The 17,741-nt window shown below is 30.9% G+C and overlaps 1 protein-coding gene across 5 annotated transcripts in view; it reads right to left on the bottom strand.

The window, feature by feature from the left end:
- The window catches only part of trc (Serine/threonine-protein kinase tricornered), a 157,705-nt gene that overhangs the window by 61,284 nt on the left and 78,680 nt on the right, over window positions 1-17,741 (bottom strand). Inside the window, exons 1-2 of one of the 5 annotated variants that reach the window (XM_018450399.1) lie at window positions 10,340-10,606; window positions 5,017-5,350 (exon numbers count right to left, since the gene is read on the bottom strand). The exons of 3 other annotated variants lie outside the window; for them this stretch is intronic. In XM_018450399.1, the coding sequence (XP_018305901.1) occupies window positions 5,017-5,191 (175 nt within the window). In that variant the 5' untranslated portion in view covers window positions 5,192-5,350; window positions 10,340-10,606. Of the gene's footprint in view, window positions 1-5,016; window positions 5,351-10,339; window positions 10,607-17,741 lie in introns of those variants that run through there. One more of the 5 variants, XM_018450407.1, reaches the window with a different exon arrangement.

The raw sequence follows: 17,741 nt of genomic DNA, 5'->3' as shown, positions 1-17,741 counted from the left end.
TCGCCACTGCTCCTACTAAATATATAATTATTTTTTACTAAAACGATAGTTAAATTTGACATTATATCGTGTTAAATTGACACTGTATAGTGTCAAATATAATTATCGTTTTAGTATAAAATAACGATATAATTGAGTGGGAGCAGTGGCGACTCACGTTAAGTTAAATTTGATACTATAGATTTAACAGTGTAAGAAACGGCTTATGCGGATTTCTACCAACATTGTTTAATTTTCATCTCAGTTCAACTAACTTTTCATCTTTGTTTACTTCTCTTTTATATACATTTACAAAAATAAGATAATTATTCGAAAATTTGGATTATTTGCTCGCTTAATTTCCATTTATTTAATAAAAATTATATCGTAATTAATTTGTATTATTTGTAATATAAAAAAGACAGTTCGTGAACATGAATAAAAGTCAAGATCGCGATTGGAAATTTCGATTAAAAACGCATCTAGCAAAACCGGCGGCATCAATCCTAAGGATGTCAAACCGGAAGTGACGAAAAGGAAAGGAGTTCTAGGTCGATGGTTCCGTGAACCCAACGGACTGTAACCCAGTTTCTCGAAATGCGTGGTCGGGTTCTCGCGATGCATCACATACTACGTGCGCGTATGTGTGACATGTATGGTTGAATATACCTGATCGTACATTCGCCAATCCATCATCGGCATGCACAGCCACGCGTATCGATTCTAAACGTGCCGATACTTTCGTTCCGATTAGATCTCTCACCCAAGTTCGCTTTTGTTTCAAATATGTTGTTCAAATATGTCACGAGAAATATAAATAGTAGCTCTCTTTCTCTCTCTCTTTCTCTCGCATCCTTTTCATCGATATTAGTAATTATAATGCATGCATACTCTATTACACGTGTACACCGGGTGATTCATTAACGTGCCTTTCATCTGTATCTCTGGTGTTTCTAAATTTAAAGTGTGAAATGACGCAAGAGACGATGAGTCGATTTTAAACGACGCACTTTCTATTTGTTATACATTGTAAAGACTATTTTTTCCGCAAAAATGATAATTATAATATTAATATGTTCGACTTTTGCACTTAATTATTTTCAGGTTATTTATTTAGCGTATTTATAAGCATTATAATTAATGGACTGCATAAAACATTAATGAATTACTTTAATTCCACTCTACATATGTACAATATATACATATATAAAATAAAAACCCCCAAAAATAAAAACAATGAGATAGAAAAGACTCGTTTCATCTAATACTTCCTATTTTTTTCGCTATTTTTTTAGGATGGAAACATTTCCCAACATTAAAATAAGGAGATAGAAAAGACTTGTTTTATCTATTTTTTTTATTTTTCATTGCCATTTGATTCGTTGAGGAAACGTTTTTCAAAAGGATATTCATTACCGTCAGAGATAGGTCGACTTCCGCCAAAGAACAATATTTAGCGGAAGTACGCGCTACAGAGCGAAAGTCAACGACCACAGCGTGGGTTCGCGGCTTGACAATGGGACATTTTTTCACTTATAATCAGTAAAAATAATTATAAGCGACAGTTTCTGCGTTAGAAATATCCGTGATTTGCGGTTATGTCTATACTTTCACTCTTATTTAAACCTCTACTCGTTGTAATTTATTACAATTTGATACGTACTTCATACAAACGCGTAAAAAAAAGCCTCTACAATTGCTACGTTAAAGATGCTAGCACACAAATATCTCTCACTTTTAATTAATAAATTATTTATCTCTTTACAATCACTAAATGTTAGAAAATAAGTTAGAAAAAATAACGACAATTACATATTCATTTTTTTTTTAGTTAAAAAGTTTTGATAAATTAAACTTTTAAAACGTAAATTTATTCATTTTTAACTGAATTTTATCTTAATAAAGAAGAGAGAGAAAGAGAGAAATTAAAACACATAATCATTTAGCGATCCGACGTTAAAAATTAACATTTAGCGATGAATTATAATCTCTCTCTCCCATAAAATTTTAGTGGAGGACAAATCAACTTTATAAATCAAGAATTTATGAAACAACTTCCGGCGATTCTGTTGATATCCTATGTAAATGGCGTTCGATTCGAACAATACAATGTACCGTGTGCAAAAGATACGATACGGAAGATGCGTGCTTTCTGATCAAACGGGCGGATCTGCGCGGGGAACTCATTATCGACGAAGAGTGAAAGTGCATCCGCGTAGCGGCTACCACTTTGTTAACAGTCATTTTTTCCGGCAGCGCTTTCGCACGAATCGGTAATTCCGCTCGGTTTAGCGTTTTAGAATCACCTTATACCGTTATTGGCGCGCAAATATCCAATCTACGTGCCCGAGGTGCAAGCTCGTGAATTACAGTTGCAAAATGCTCGCGAGTTTACGTAACGCAGTCGCGAGCTATCAATGCTATAATCGCGCGACTGTTCCGCGGAGCGAAATCGAAATGGATAAACAGGTTTTAAGTCAAAAACACGTAAACAGGTATTAGACTTGATCTCCAATAGAATTGGAAAATGAACGCAAAATGGAAACAATTGATTGAATCATATTTTTTAAACTGTTTATAAAGAAAGTAGTCGCATTAAAAAATATATTTAAAATTATAAATTAAGAAATATTTTCAACAAACACATCGTTTTTAATAAAACATTTTTCTAAGATCTGCTTAGATATAATAAAAAAAATTAAGAATAGTTGCATTTAATTCGCAAAAATCGTAAAACCCGGAAAAATTTTGTGTATATACCTATAAGTAATTCTAGATCTAGGCAATGAAATACAGATCTAGCTTGAAGTCAATTTGGGAATATACTGATTTATTGCCAACTAACCATATATGCGAGCCATATCGATGGACTAGCCGATAGTAAAAGAAACCACAAACCAAAATAATATGTTGACGAGTAATATCGATCGTGCGAGAGCTCTTTTGAAAAATGTCCGTAAATGTAGCCAGATACTTCTTCCGAAGGTACTATTATCCTAAACGCCGATCGGTCGGTTTCTCTTCCCATGCTAAATTGTTTTTCGTGATAATCGACTGTTCGCGTTCCATAGAAAATAACTTGGATACCGTTCCTTTGAACATTCGAAAGAGCATAGGCTCAATTTCGGTTGTGCTGTTCTATAATTAAAAAGTAGCTCCAGTTTTTTAACAAAAACATTTCATTATTATTACTAAAAATCAATGAGTATGTATACTGTAAAACTTTACGTAATATTTTATATTATATTATACACTGAAAAAAAGATTGGCTGCTGCAGCAAATTAGATGGTAAAATATGGCATAGCATTTTTAATTGGTTGCAGCAGTCAATTTTTGGTTGCGTTAGCCTATTTGCAAAGTCAATATAGGATTTCGATAGACTAACACAACCAAAAATTGACTGCTGCAACCAATTAAAAATGCTATGCCATATTTTACCATCTAATTTGCTGCAGCAGCCAATCTTTTTTTTCAGTGTACTGTTCAACAAGAAATGATTATTTTTTAGCTTAAAAACAAGGTTAATTTTGTAGGTTTATGAATGCTGATAGAACTATGAAAGACGATTACCTTCGTTTTTGAGCATTTTTTTGTTGAACAGTATTTATTATATTAGACATGCTTCTGTCTGCCCCTCTCTCTCTCTCTCTCTCTCTCTCTCTCTCTCTCTTTCTCTCTCTTCCTTTAATCTTCACCGTTATGGTAATAAACCTCTATAGATCGATTTTGTATTTCAGATCCTGATTAAGATTAAATGCTTTCTATCTGTGAATATATATACCTATATTTTTTTTCTAAATCTAATCCTGATGAGTGAACATTATTGTAAATAGTCTTAAGTGCGATTTACCACACCTCTTCTACATCTTGCTGACGCGAACTTCGAAGAAAATACGCGAATTTTCCTGTTGTTGAAGATACCTTCCGTCACTTTCACTCGTTTTTCCACTTACTTTCTACAAATAGGCGCCTCTTCTTTCTTTGCTCGCATTGAGGAAACAGGACCGACAATACAGCTTTGTTCACACAATGACACTACTTATCAACTACTATAAGTACTTTTAAAAAAGAGAGAAAGAGAGAAAATGCATATCACTTTCTGCTTTGAAGTTTTCACGAAATGAAAAGTTTCTTGCATATGCCATGCATTTAGCCCTAAATATAGACATTATGTGATTCTCTGAATTTTTATAAACTTTCCTTGAGAAAAATAGTATTTATTTGCTGATAAACGATAGCTTACATACTATACTTTGATTTCAATGTCCTCTTCTATTTTGTGGCACTTTCTACTTTTAATGAGGTATTAAAAAGTAATGATTTGATTCGACATTCGTTAATGTAAAATTGAGAAAGCCTGATAAAATTAAGAGATAATATTTGAGCGAGTAGACGATAATACTGCAAATATGATCTTTAGATTAGATAAATAGAATGCTTAATTAAAGCACATTTGATGCTAAACGTTAGATAAAAACAGAGATAATTATGTGTTTATTGATTCATGAATTTACACTTCACATCTCTGCTTATGCAATAAAAATGAAAGCAAAATTTTGCAATGTTTAGTCTTAAAAAAATATAAAAAATTACCAAAAAATTTTAAAGTGATTGCTATAGGTACGAATTATAATTGGTTGAAGTATACATATGTATACTACAATCAATAATATAAAATGAAATCTTGTTATGTAGCATAATGTAAAACAAAGTATAAAATCAAATCTTTTATAAAAATCTTTAAAGAATTATTTTTTGTCATCCATTGTCAAATTATATAATTATAAAGACACCAAACAATTAAAAAAATATAAGTATAACACCGTATAATATATGTGAGAAAAAAAACCTAATAAAAAAAAATGTACATTGGAAAAATAAAGAATTTACGATAAGAAATTATATTAATTTACTGCAAAGTTTAAGATAATGAAATCAAGAGACACACACTTTTTATTATATATAGATTAATTATCTTCGAACGTAAGATATCCATAATCAAAGATCCAGCTATTTTTTAATAGTTATTTACTGACCTGAGAGGTAGGATTTGGCGCAAATGATGTAGCTGCACATTCGCCCTATCTTCGTCCACACTGTCTTAAAGAGCTCAGAGTTGTACATCGGTAAACAATGGTAATCGCCCCTTTCCCTGATCTGTTCCTCGATTGCCCCGCCTCGGAATTCACACATTCGCGTGTCACCAGACATGTATAGTGCCGTGTTGTTACGCGAATGTCGTTGAACTCGCGCGTGAATTCACGCGCCGAAATATCACGCCGATCGTCGCAATTTCCGAGATTTTGGCTCCGAATTACGCATAAGTTTGTGCAATTGTATGTTCGTGTGGACAAAGTACACCCATGACTCCTACAAAATGTCCACGTATCGAATGTTGATATCGACCAATAAATCACTCGATTACAATTTATTACTCCTCATTAACCTCATCGAACGACGTAATATGACAATTATTGACGTTATATCTATTACAATGATATTGTATATGTCATGCCATCGATCTGCGAGTACTTTCGAATGTAATAAGAAATTGAGATGCATGCTTAAACATTATGCAATAGTTAGTGTTAAATAATAAGTTGAGATATTTGAAGAATTATACAATCAAAAATTCTTCTTATTCAGAAAGTTGTTTTAAATTTTACATTGACTGGAAATAAAGTAGAAATATAAATAAGGATTTTATTATTCTTTTGTGTGAAAATTAGTCTCTTAGTTGAAATTTACTATCGAGAACAGTTCCCAGAGATAAAAATATCGCAATTGTGATAATCAAAAAAAGAAAAAATATATTTCATTTATTTAAAAAACATATTTCATTTTTTTTTTATTAATTACATAATTCTGCTTTTCATTTTTCGCCTTTTTATTTCATATGAATACTATTATATTTCTGTATATTTGTCGCGATTCTTTTCTAAGATTTTAAACTTTCAAATCTATTCTACTTACTACTGTAATTCACGAACTGTTTTTGCGGTGAACTCTCACTATTCGTTTTCAGTTTTATAATTTTTATCATTAAAAGTAACTCTCAAAGTGAAACTCTAAGCTTCTAAAGTGTACACCATGCTTTAAGAGACACCAATAATGAACGAGCTAGACGTTAAACCGAGCGGTCGAGACGTAACCGGCACGATAAGTAATTAATTGTAATCGTTGACTCAACCATTAAATCGTAGCACGATTTTAATGGTCGCATATTATGTCACGGAAAGCGTATTTTGTGCTCAGTCATTTATAGTGACGTTGTGCGGTCCGTCTCTCTTTAACCAGCTGAGAAAACACGAAATTATACGTACACCCACATAATTTTCTCGTCCGACGAGCTCGCGGTGATTATTGTGCTCTTACACTACCGTGCAAAACCATATTTCAAACTGTTTAAACTGAGCGACCACCTGTCAGATAAACCCGTAATTCTATAGAAACTTCATGTCGCGTTTCGCTTAAGGCTTTTGTCGAACGACAAATATGAAATTGCTTCTTTCTTGTCAAAAACTTATACATAAAACATCGGTTTAAAGAAAGTTTAACAACTTTTGACAAATTAAACGTTAAGTATGTTTTAAATTGTTAATAGCAATTGTTCTTGAATTCAAATCTTATATATTTTATTAAATTTTTGGCTTTATGACTTTCTATGACAATCTTAAGTTTTACTTTGCAAGCATTTCTAAACGATAGTTCATCGATTTTTGATAAACGATCATAAATTCGAATATCGATTTACCTAAATATGTTTAAGTATCAAAATAAATTATAACAAATAAATACGTGAGAGAGAGAGAGAGAGAGAGAGAGAGAGTAAGTACATAATAAATAAAGTATAACAAGTCAAACAATATTCAAAAAAGCATAATAATTCGATCGATCATTATTTGATTGACAGAAACTGCGACGTGAAATTTATATCTATTTCCCAAGCATTGAGAAAAATTTGGCATCGTGTAATCGCAACCTGCATTAACGATCGTCGTTTATCAAGCTTAAGGAATGCGCATAATGATCGGCTCTTATTAACGTAACAACAATTTGAATTAATAAACAGATATTTTTTACAAGAGATAAATTTTTCACACGAGATTATCTGCAAAAAATAGTATTTCTATCTTTTATTACTTAATAATTGTAATTCTACTATTTTATCGCAAATAGCAACTTCAATTTTAAATGAGTAAAACCGTGATACAGGTAGGTATATTTAGTGCAATCGGAAATCGTTTATCAAGGAGTTATAAACGTTGTGTTTATAACCAGTAATAAATTAAAATTAACTATCGAAGCGTAATGGTATCGCATTATAAAATAATGCCAAAGCAAAAATCTGATCAAACAAAAAAATTTGTATAAATTTAACGCTAACTTGGCCTGTTTATACTAAAAATTTATTTAATATTTTAATAACAAAAAAATACTAATTCATTATAAAATGCATTATAAAAAATTCAGATTTGTAATAAAATTATGGAAAAAATTTGTCACTAAGTACGTATCGCAAATTTGCTATAATGCTCGACTGATTTACTATCATACAAAAATCAAAAACCTTGAATGCAAAAGTTAAGTCGACAATTTCTAATTTCTCGTTTTTTTACGTTAGGCTTTAAAAGTTAAAAAACAATTAAAAATATTCGGAAATTTTATAAAACATTTCGGTTCGTATATTTCAAAATTAAATGTCAAAGCATTTTTGTGATTAAAAAAATTTTTCACAATTTCAATTTTAATATAAAAATAATATTTGTTGAAATTTCGGAATAAAAAATGCAAATTTTTATATATTCCCTCTAAGCACTAAATTATTATATATAACTAATTTATTGCAAAGTAATACAAATGATAATTCTCGTTTGAAAAGAGCATTATGTTAGACTTATCTCTTTATATTCAAGTAGTTTATATTTGGATATTTATATATTCAGATGTTTTTAATTTATTTTACATGAAAGAATCATTTATCAGCGAACAAAAACGTGCGAGAATAAAAAGAAGAGAATGAAAAGAAGTGTTATATATGCGGATATGCGTTGCGGTTTACAATAAATGTACACCGTCGTTACAACGATAACGGAAACGATTAACATTTTACTGTTCATCTATGACACTGCGAAATAAAAAGTGACGTTATTGCTCTTATCTTGAAAAAAAATTCTGCTCTATTTGACGTTATCGAATATCATGTAAGCGTATGATGTTCGATAACGTAAATAGAGAAGAATATTTTTTTACGCTTGTACTTATTATGGAATAATATTAGAAAACGTGAAACATATACTATCAATATTATGATAATTTTCGTTACTTCGTGAGATAAAAATCTTAAGATCTTTTCATTTCTCTTATTCTAATATTTTCCTTATTTTACTTAAAATATATGTTTATTCTCAAATTTGCATTTTTGTTAGCATTAGAAATCTTTTCTTTGGAAAGCAATGTGAAATTTCGAGATGTTGAGTTTTAAATATAATTAACATAACTTGTTATTTAACACAGTTAAAAAATTTAAACTAGATATGATAATTACATGAATTTTTATCACACTTAAATTTACTTTCAACTTTCGTGAGTAATTCGTAAATTTTTAAGAATTTACTTTTCCAACACATTTCAAATAAAAAAATAAATTTTTATGTCTAATTATTTACGTCATAATATTAAGCTTATTCATTTAGATTTGAATCATTTATTTAATGCAAATTCTGACACAACGATAATATTTAGTAATAAAGTTCTCAATTAGAACTACACGCAAAATTTTAATTTTAAGTAAGGGAATTCAACTAGATTAGAATTTACGCGAATTAGAACAAGATTTCACGTAGTTTGCAAATCATTTTAAACAGCAGACATTTAAATGTCACAGTATTTCAGATGTCAAGGCGTCGTTACGAGATCAAAAAATGTAAAATAGATTTTAATTTAAGTAACTCCCGTTACATCATTCAACATTACATAATATTATTATCATCAATATATATCTCATTTCTTCTTTTGCACCGCATAAATTTTATCGTCATATGGAAAACATCACGCATGACTGACGAAAAGTGAGTACATGTTGCGTAATTACATTTCCAATGCAAAATTGTTCATTTAAATTTTTTTTCACATATTGATTTTAATATTAATGTGTAATTAACAGATTGTAATAGGTGACTACTATTGCAATGCAAAGAAATAGTAACACATTAGAAAAATAAGATTTTTTTTTTACCAAAGACATTACTCAACCTTTCAATATTAGTCTATATGACTAACAACGTGGCACAAAGTCAAGTACACGATAATTTTCTAACATATGTCAATAAAAATTGCTTGCATATTGATACCGACTTCCTCAATATTTTCAATAAATCTTTCAATATTAATAAAATATACCTAATGAACATGAAATACCATGCAATAATAATTCCGTTACTTGCGAGATTTACAAATTTCTAGAAATTTCAGTAATGATAAAATTCCTTATAATTTTTTTTAAATGTCTCTAAATAATAATAACATTTTTTAGATTTGCGACGAGATACAAGATATAGTAATAAATTTATTTTCTTTTAATTAAATACTGTGGGTTAAATAATGCTAAATATTTATGTGACATGATATGAATTCAAGTAACGGTTTAAATATTCAGGTATAGAAATTTCAGTATTATTAATTTTAAGTAAATTAAGTTTTTAATGTAATAACTGAATTTATTCTAGTTCATAAAAATTAATTATCTCATGCTATATTATTAATAATAATATAACATGAGATAATGTTATTCTGTAACATATTATTTTACAATATAAATAATGGTAGTAACAAGTTTTTACATTCGCAACAAAAACTGTTCAGTAATAACTAAATTCTTTATAGCTCTATGTCGCACAATTTTTCGTTATTAGCATTGTACGAAGATAGCGTAAGTGTACGAAGATAGCGTAAGTGAACGAACGCGAACAAATACGAATAAACAACTTACTTCAATGAATGCCATCACGTCGGTATGGCACTTATCATTGTTTATTTATTCGTGTTTGATTGTGCTCGTTTACTCCATCTGGATCTAACTTATCAGAATCCACTGTAATCCACTGTAACATATTGTACAAATGTGTATTACGTAATAATTTCGAATACAGGAGCAGCTTAATTCGATATAAATCTCATTGCTATATATAAAAAATTATTGGATCGCGATTCGAACTTCACTCGCTCTAGCATAAGAAGACTAATACGTGTACATGGAAGAACAATACCGAAATAATCGATATAGAATATCAAGAATAAAGAATTTCCTCTTTTCTTAACTCTGAATAATTCTCGGATTTTCGTTACCAAATAACGTACCAAGATCTTTAACACTCGGAAACAGCATAATTTTTTCGAACCGCGGCACTGTTGCGCTCGAATTAGAATTATTTCAGTCCATATCACTTATTCTACTGGGATACTATTATCTTGAAGACTGGAGAATTGTTCGAAGATTCCTCCCCCGTAGGGACTTGAAACTTTCACGATGAATTACGTTGCCGAGTTCATAAATCACTCATCCAAGACTCGCGTTGAGAAACTTAGTATTTGAAGTCACGATTTTTTTATGAATCAATATAAATTTCGATTCAATTCCCATAGTTACAAAAACAAGAAAGTGCACTTTACGCCGATTATATTTATTTTTCAATCAATCAGAAATTGCTTTCGCTCACATGTATATCGCGCGAAAGCCTAAGCTCAGATTACATCGATCTCGATGTTAATCAGCGCAATTTGTGCGTGCGTATCACGAGCTAAGTTACGAACCGGTCGCGCGTACTCGAGCTGACTGACTGACTGACTGACTGAGAGGTTAACACTAGCGAATGCGAGTGGAGTGTGTGGTAGGATAGGGGGACGACTTCTATGCCCACGCACGACTTCGACTGTCGGGTAGAAAATGGACGTAAGTATGTAATTGTATGTGTGTTCACAGGTGTGCCGCGACATATGCACGTGCATGAACGTGTACGAGCGCCAGCGTCCATGATTTCACGTATGGAAGCACATGATTTACGCATATTTAAGCCTCATTAATTCATAAGAACGGAAGTGGCCAGTGTCACACTAACACAAATCGGTTCTCTCTACAAAAAATACGATAAGTATGACGAATCATAAAATGTATTAGCGTTAATTTAATTCAACTTTAGTTTTAGTTTGGATTTTATTTGATATAAATATAACTTAATCTTATTGAATATATCTTCAGTTAATTAACATGAAATATTAAAATTATATTAAGTTTATCAAACATATACAGGTTTTTATTAATCAGAACAATAAAAAAAAAGTTCCAGATAATCATGTAGAAAATGATAAGTAAAGCAGGATGATATCTTTCATCTTTTTATCATAACATTGAAATATCAGTTTTGTGAAATCATTTAATTAGTCAGAGACTCGCGTTATCTTTCCTCATAAAAATTTACGTAGATATATTTTTATGTACCGAGAAAATCGATAAATCACGTTCCATAAACATTGTATTTTGATTCTTCTATTTTACGCGATGACGACATTGACAACGATGGATTCGCGCTGATAATACGATATCATTGTTTTCGAATAGTCTTAATCTTTTATGTGGCGAGTATTGTAGACCGGACAACAAGGTTGGTGGAAGATTTTGAGATTACTCCGCTTTTCCTGGCACGGTACCAACCGCGCGGTCGAATCGTTAACCGGAAGCCAGAGTGCCGGAATGAGTACCATCAAGACGAAATTTGTGCTACATGCGACGGAGGCTCACTCGGATGAACTCGCGCTCGCTTAACTTTTCTCTCGGACAACGAGTGGATCGTTTTTCCACCACAACTTAAATTGCTATCCTTGCTGAAGTGCATTAAAGTAAATGCAAGAACAGCATCTCAAAGTTGTACTTTAATAAAGCCGCTAACCGAAAATACAGCAATTCTGCGACATCTAAGTAATAAACGGTAATTCTTATATCAAAAGTAGTAACTAATTCTAATATTTGGAATGTCTAAGCTGTTTCCATGATGTATTTACTGCTAAGATTGCTCCGAATAATATGTTCTTAGATTGTAGAAATAGTTGTCTGACAACTAAATTTAAGATCACCGTTAAAACGAATTACGGACGATACGCGCGTCATCTCGACGGATCGTGTTCGATGGGACACTTCCTACCAGCGTGTTGTTGACGACGGTCGAGAACAAAAAAAATAACAATTATTAATTCGCCGCGTGGCAAAGGGGCGAGCCAGCGATGTGGCTGACAATGAGTTCAGTTCGCTTGGCCCCAATCGACGGTCGCGGTGACGCCATCGATATAAAGTTGCACGCTTGTGTTGACTAACTGTACTTCGCATGAAAGTACGGGTAGTTATACATATACCACGTCCCAGCAGAGTATTCAGAACTATCGTCATCCTCCTAACTATTAAGGATAACAAGAGAATGATGAAGTTATTAATCATTGAATTCATTGAATCAACCAATCGGAGATGACTATGAATAAATAAGTAATTTTAGAAAAATTAAGCGTCAAAAACAGATAGTTGGTTCCCGATTCAATTTTAAATAAATTTGCTTTCACAGAATTTAAATCCACCGGATTATATTGTTGATTAATAGAGACAGCTTAAAATTGAAGAATTGCGGGCAATGATGGATTATCTGAGCTAAAACCAAGTCTTTTAGTAGACCTTATTTCAAGCTTTTAAATTCTAATTTTAAAATTAGATATAAAAATATATCATATTAAAAATATAAATTTAAATAAATATTGCTGTTAAAAATAAGAGAGAAATACTAATCAACAATTGATAAATACTAAAAAAAAGCGGCTAATCAACAATTTATGAATACTAAAATACAAAATTTATAAATATTAAAATAAAATATTTTCATATTTTATTTATAGTATAGGTTTAATACCTCCACGGCAAGAACGATTTATAAATCAGAACGCGTGTAGAATGCAACGATTTGAGCTTGTGTGTATGTATGCATATATAAAGGCAAAAAGATAGTGGTCAGCTCTCGTACGTGCTCCGACACACTGTGCGTAATATGGAGGAGACGACCGATGACAGAAATAAATGTCGATTGTTCTCGTTATCTTTCGACCGCGCAGTGCCCGAGACAATACGACGAGACGAAGCATGCCAGTTTCTTCAAGCCGCGTCGAGTGAAAAGCCTTTGCAGAGAGAATTGAAAATCTCACTCATAGCCCTCTTGACATTATTATTTGAATTATTGTACATGAAAATATGTCGCAAATATAGGCGCAGCACCATTAAATATGGTGCGTAAATGATAAAGTAAAATAATTGCAGAGTATTTCTATTACATATAAAATAAAGTCGTAAAATCTTATAACTTCGCTCTTTATGGCACCATAAAACAATACTGTGATAAAGCAATTTCATTTTATACTGATCCATTTTACAAAATTGATTTCAGTAAAATGACAGTAAAAGCTCAAGTTTCAGGAAAAAAATATAGTTAGCAATAATTAACAATTTTTTTATGTAACTCAATTTTATACAATATTAAATACTCTTTTCTGTTATTTTTTTTAAAACAAAAAAAACATTAAATTGCACTATTTTTTTATATTTTTAAATTTATTGTAATAAATTTTCATATTATTAATAGAGATATATACCAAATATTATTAGAGATACGCACCAAATACCTAATGTAAAATAAAGGAAGTTTAAAAAATTATATGAGTATCTAACGGTATTTGTAAAATTACGAATATTATCTAATTTCGTTTTAACGATCTTTTGCTCTTTTTTGCGAGACTTATCATGAGTGGATTGTAATGTAGACCGGCAGAAAGTATCGAGTTAACTCTACGCTTGGGTTTGGTGGTAAGTGACTCGTACTTGCAGCTTTGTGACTAATAAACTTATAAATAGCCTTCGTGAAATGGAAAGTAGTTGCACCGTTAATATATTTGTCCAGGTCTCGTTTAATATATTACGATGAGTGTCTCGTACGAGTTTTGTGACACGTCTGAAACTAATCGTTCTTAATCCCTCTTTTATTAATCTACTGTCAATAAAATTACAATGTAAAATTGCAATAAATAATTCTCATTGACAACAATTTTGTATCGCATATAGCTGTAGATGATATAAAAAATGATACATAAAAATTCCATTGTAAATTAGAATATATGATACAAAAGAAAACCTTGTTGCGAAGTATCTTTATCGCTCGGCTCGGTGAAATAATTAACGTTACGATAGTAGATAATAATTAGAAGACTAATGCGCTACGTCAGTCACATTTGATCGCAGTTAGTCCGGTAAAATTGGAGCGTCTAATCGGTAACCTAACTCCCAGAGGCGGGCACCCACGCGATATCCTTGCACGATGTGAAAACGAGGCGTCTCCGACACACGTCAGGCGTCATGACGGCGGCGAAACAATATCCGTGCTCTCAATGGCAAGCCATGCTTGTCCGGTATAACACGGTCGCACGACGTTCAGGGACTGTCTCACGCCTAGACAAACTAAACGCACGCATCTAGAACTCATACTTTTTTGCTACTTTTAGTCTATAGATAATAGAACGCAGATAGATAGAAAAAAACTACGAGCAAATTCATATTATTGTGTTTTTTTATGAATATATTAATTTTTTTCTTAGATACGCTCCACGATTTTAATAACGGTTCTTAATTGTTTGTCTGCAATCTAGATCTTTTTGGCACAAATGAAATTTCATTCTTAAAGGACCCCGCAGTTTTCTTATGGGAAAATACTTTCGGTCAAAATGGCTGAAAATTTACTATGTAGCTTATGGTGTCCTGATCAAAAGTCTCAATGGGCACGTGGTCCTAAATCAACAGGTTCTGAGGTATTGGAGCTCAAAGATCGATGTGGCGTCATATCGAAAGTAACATGTTGCTACATTGCCTTTTAATATATAGTATAAATATTTCATTGATATATAAAAAACATGAAAAATGTTTTCATTGTCTAGAATATATGTTTATTAAATATTTTTATGAATAAATATTTTACATGTAGTAATATAAACATGTATTATACATTTTATATAATATTATAGTCATTTTTCGATTTTTTTAAACGTTTCTCTCATCTTCGTAACGCACGTCTATACAATATCAACTAATTACTTTGAAAAAGGCAGATTATAAAATTAACTTGTAACAAACCGCGGTCTTAGAAATATTGTTTGCAAGATTTGTTACAGATAAATCAATTGCTTTCAAAAAAATAGTTTGTGAAATATTTGTCAGAAACAAATCAACTATATCTTGAACAAAAAATGGAAAAGCTATATTAAAAATAAAAAGAATTTTTTGAAAAATGTTCATTTACTTTTAATAAATCAAGGCCTTGAAAAAGACAGATTGAAGTAGAAACCGTTACCCAGTCGATAAATAAAAATCTGGCAGCGTAACTGACAGTGAAAATGAAGAATTGTAAGTGTTTTACATAATTATTATATGTATGGATTTATGGGTTTAAGGTTTATTGGTTTAGGATTTATAGGTGTATGGTTTATGGATTTAGAATTCTGTTTCATTTGCTGGATCGATTCTTATTTTCATCATTCTACACATGACTGGCAAAAAATACCTAATATTATTTAAAAATAGCTATATCTACATTATTGATCTTTGAACTCCAATATCTCAGAACCTGTAGATTTTAGGATGGGCACCACGTGCCCATTGAGACTTTTGATCAGGACACCATAAACTACCACATAGTAAATTTTCAGCCATTTTGACCGAAAGTACTTTCCCATAAGAAAACTGCGGGGTCGTTTCTCCAAAATAAAAGAAGGCAGAGTCCAGTTTCCCTTCTAAGATATCGTGTGAAAAACTATTTGGTAATGTCATAGAAATGTCGAAAAGTAACTTTGAATTTTTATATATTTTTTGAAACCTTAGAACAGTAAAAAATCAGATTGCAAACGGAGGAAGTAAAAATATTGCAAACGGAAGGTTAATTTTGATAACACTTTATTGTAATGTCAATTTTTTTCTAATAAAACAGGGAATATGCTCTGGACTGTAAAACATTTTAAAAATCATTAAAAGACTCATAATAGTAATTGCTGGACACAATATAGCAATAAATGTTTCTTTAAATTACACAATTCTCTTCTTTGTCTTATTTTTAAAATTTTTTTTAATTCTAATCAGAACTGTATAATTTTCGATGCTTCAAAGTAAAAGAAAACGAAATAGAAATATACACAACAAAACTGATGAAGCAAAGCAGAAAGAAGAATCGTAGAGAGAATACGTGAAATAAAAAATATTCGGTGGTTTACAAAAAAAAAATAGTGCAAACTTGCCGGTATTTAAAATGGGAAAGAGAGAAAGGTGTTACATTAAACTTGTGTGTTGTTTCATTCAGGCCGACAGCGATACATGAAAAAATATAAAGCCCACGATTGAAGAGTAAACGTCACACGATCGATAAAATAAACAACGTTGCAACTTAAATTGCGGAAAAATGCATTGCTTCGATCAAATCTGCAGAGAAATAAATCGCTCCTTTGAAGCGATAAGATAAACCGCTCACGTTTGTTATCTGCTTCGAATATGTGAAAACATGTAGGGGAATAATGGTGTAAAGACATTAAAAATATAAAAATATTTTATATATTTTATATATAAAGTTGTATATGGTGTAAAAAGACATTAAAAATATAAAAATATAAATAAAATTAAACTTTTGTTGAATATCTTATCTTTATACACACATTTTATACATTGGTTAAAGGTACAACACTCCCTGGTCAGAGATACAACATGGGTATTGTACCTTTGACCAAAATTCAATTTTTTTCTATTGTAAAAAAAGATGTATAAAACATAACAGTTTAAATCTATAAAATATATATGTTACCTACTGTCAACACTTCAAAGAATATTTTAGAATTTTTTTGAATTTTTAGACATCAAAATACAACTTGCACAAGAAAAAAATGTCAAAATTGGTCAAAGATGTACTACCTTCTCCTAAAAGAAAATAATTACATGCTACGTAAATGCGATTATTAAGATACAAAATGCTATGTAAAAGCAAAAGCATATTTTTCTCTGAATCAATTGTCATGCAAATACCTGTCTTTACTATAAGCGTTGACTACATTCACGATAATTTACATAAAAATAGGCCATTCATAGTCCGTTCTTATTTCAAGACCATCTAATGTCTTAATACGGTTCTCTGATTGGTTCATAATGTCTTACGATTGTACTTAAGACAGTCATAAAAATCGACTATGAATACCGTCATTCTTTTGTTATTAAATAAGTCTTGTAAAATAAATAAAGTCTTGTAAAAGATTCTTGATGAGGAAATATCGTCTTTTGATCCAATTTCACAGAAAATCGTAAAAATTAATAGAAATACAAATTTTAATAAAATATTCAATACAATAAAAATTATAACATTTTAATACAACTTATTGTTACTTTTTCCGCAATTTAATGTAGGTATATCATATATTGATGGTTATACATATATAGATATACGTAATATTTCTGTCATTCCACAAGCATGTTAGGGTAAAGTTGCCGAAATCGCACCGGCTCTTAAATCACACTACCTCGCTTAAAAATTCAATTATTGTATTTATATATTTTCTTACGGGTTATTTAAGATCTACATGATACTGTAATGCTACTCTATTATACTCGTGACATGAAGTGCAACAAGAGCGTTGTTATTTACATAAATAAAAA

Source organism: Mycetomoellerius zeteki, unplaced genomic scaffold (assembly GCF_001594055.1).
Source record: "Mycetomoellerius zeteki isolate Tzet28-1 unplaced genomic scaffold, Tzet1.0 scaffold106, whole genome shotgun sequence".
Taxonomy (NCBI): Eukaryota; Metazoa; Arthropoda; class Insecta; order Hymenoptera; family Formicidae; genus Mycetomoellerius; species Mycetomoellerius zeteki.
This window is presented reverse-complemented; position numbering and strand designations above follow the sequence as displayed.